Raw genomic sequence first — 2395 nt, 5'->3', positions numbered from 1 at the left:
TGAGCAAAAAGAAGCTCAGGGAAGAAATGTGAGGGAGAAAAATAAAAAAAAGCAAAAGAAGAAGAAGAAGCTCAGGGACAGTGCCCAGGCCCTGAATTCAAGCCCCAGGACTGATACACACCAAAAATAAAAATAAAATGAGCTGGGTACTGGTGGCTCATGCCTGTAATCCTAGCTACTCAGGAGGCTGAGATCTGAGGATCGTGGTTCAAAGCCAGCCCAGGCAGGAAAGTCTGTGAGACTTATCTCCAGTAAACCACTAGAAAACTGGAAGTGGTGCTGTGGCTCAAGCGTGCTCGTCTTGAGCTGAAGAGCTGAGGCATAGTGCCCAGACTCAGAGTTCATGCCCCATGACGAAAGAAAGGAAGGGAAGGAAGAAAAGAAAGACAGACAGACTTGGGAGGAGAAATCCCCTCCTATATAACTAGTATAAACTTTTTCAAAAAAGAGATTTTTGGAAGAGTTCAATTGTGATCATTGGAGCTTTGAGGATGTACTGTTGCTGAAGGAGAGAACCTGGAGAAACAAAGGTGCCAAGACAGTTCTTCGAAGGGCATGAAGAGAAGTCAGTGAAGCCGTCCAAGAAGCAGGAAGACCAGGACACTGAAGAGCCACCAAGATCAGGCAAAGAGACAATCTAGAAAAAGACCATCAGCAACATCAAATCCGGTAGAAAAACTGAAAAGGGTGAGCGATAAAGACTAATGCACTGATATGATACATGAGAAAACTGGAAATAGTCTTCAACTATGCTGTTTCAGGGCACAGTACAAGTAGACAAGGGGCTCGAAGAGACAAGGGTAAGAAAGCTGGAGACACAGAATGGGGAAGGAAGAGGGATTTTGGTCACTGCTGCTGGGTACCATCAGGGCACTGAAGGATTTTGGGGTAGGACAGATTAGGCACAATTTTAAGGGGAAGACTGAAGGAAGACCCAAGAAAGAAAGTGAGTGAAAATAGATAAGAATGACTAAAATCAGCTGGGAAGGTGGCTCAGTGGTAGAGCGCTTGCCTTGCATGCATAAGAATGACTAAAATCAGAGCTGGGTGCTGGTGGCGCATGCCTGTAATCCTAGCTACTCAGGAGGCTGAGATCTGCAGATCCCAGTTCAAAGCCAGCCCTGGCAGGATCTCTGATAAACTACCAGAAAACCGGAAGTGGTGCTGTGGCTCACGTGGTAGAGCACTAGCTTAGAGCTGAGGGACAGTGCCCAGGCCCAAGTTCAAGCCCCATGACTGACAAAAAAAAAAAAGACTCATCAACATTTAGCCAAATGTACTAGGCTAGAACTTAATGATGGTGAAATCTCAAGTTTAAAAGGAATTTGTGTGTGTGTGTGTGTGTGTGATGGAGCTTGACCTTGGGGTGTAATGCTGTCCTTGAGAGCTCTTTGGCTGTAGCTACCACTTTGAACCATATTGCCACTTCCAGCTTTTAGGTCATTAGAGATAAAAGCCTCACGGAGACTTTTTGCCCCTGCTGGCTTCGAACCGCCATCCTCAGATCTCAGCCTTCTGAGTAACTAGGATTACAGGCACAGGTCTCCTGCACCCAGTTAGGTGGTTTTGTTTTTTGTTTCTTTCCAGGTTGAATTCTAAAAAGTAAAAAAGCACTGATCGCTCATGCCTATAATCCTAACTGCTCAGGAGTGTGAGACATGAGGATCCCAGGGCAGGGACGTCTACGATTCGTTTCTCCAGTTAACCACCAAAAAAAAAAAAAAAAGCTGGAATGAAGCTGTGGGTCAAGTGCTAGCCTTGAGCAAAAAAAGTAACAAAAACAAAGAAACCTCTGAGTGACAGCGCCCAGGGCCGAGTGCCCCAGGACCAGCACAAATGCGGAAAATAAAATTCTTAAAAAGTAAAGGCTATGAAGTGAGCGCTTGAACAGATCTCCAGTAACTACGAAACTTAACCTCGCCCAGCCTGCGCTGACGGCGCCGCTGCGCATGCGCAAGGCCGCGCCGTGAGCCGCGGAGCTCCGGCCGCTAGGGGGCGCCGCTAAATCGCGGCGGCTGTTCCTCCGGATTCCCAGAGGCCTAGATTGAGAAGTCGTGACGCGCCGGCGCTGCGCACGCGCGCTCCCTGGCGGTCCTGTCAACATGGCGCCGGTGGAGCACGTCGTGGCCGACGCCGGGGCTTTCTTGAAGGACGCGCCTTTGCAGGTACGGGAGATCCCGCCCGAGGAACAAAGCCCGGGGTGGCTCGCGGGGGTGCGGGGGGTGGGGCGCGCGTGAGCCGGGCCGATCTCCCCGCAGGACATCGGGAAACACATCTACACCATCCGCGAGGTCGTCAGCGAGATCCGGGACCGGGCCACGCGCCGGCGGCTCGCCGTCCTGCCGTACGAGCTGCGGTTCAAGGAGCCGCGCCCGGAGTGCGTGCGGCGGGGTGA

The 2395-nt window shown here is 50.8% G+C and overlaps 1 protein-coding gene across 2 annotated transcripts in view; it reads left to right on the top strand.

Moving 5' to 3' along the window:
- Positions 1 to 2076: 2076 nt before the first annotated feature.
- The window catches only part of Nob1 (NIN1/RPN12 binding protein 1 homolog (S. cerevisiae)), a 13528-nt gene continuing 13209 nt past the window's right edge, over positions 2077 to 2395 (top strand). For both annotated transcript variants that reach the window (XM_013013004.1, XM_013013002.1), the window contains exons 1-2: positions 2077 to 2165; positions 2259 to 2391. In XM_013013004.1, coding sequence (XP_012868458.1) covers positions 2103 to 2165; positions 2259 to 2391 — 196 coding nt within the window. In that variant the 5' untranslated portion in view covers positions 2077 to 2102. The remainder of the gene's footprint in view (positions 2166 to 2258; positions 2392 to 2395) is intronic.

Source organism: Dipodomys ordii, unplaced genomic scaffold (assembly GCF_000151885.1).
Source record: "Dipodomys ordii isolate 6190 unplaced genomic scaffold, Dord_2.0 Scaffold18, whole genome shotgun sequence".
Classification (NCBI taxonomy): domain Eukaryota; kingdom Metazoa; phylum Chordata; class Mammalia; order Rodentia; family Heteromyidae; genus Dipodomys; species Dipodomys ordii.
This window is presented reverse-complemented; position numbering and strand designations above follow the sequence as displayed.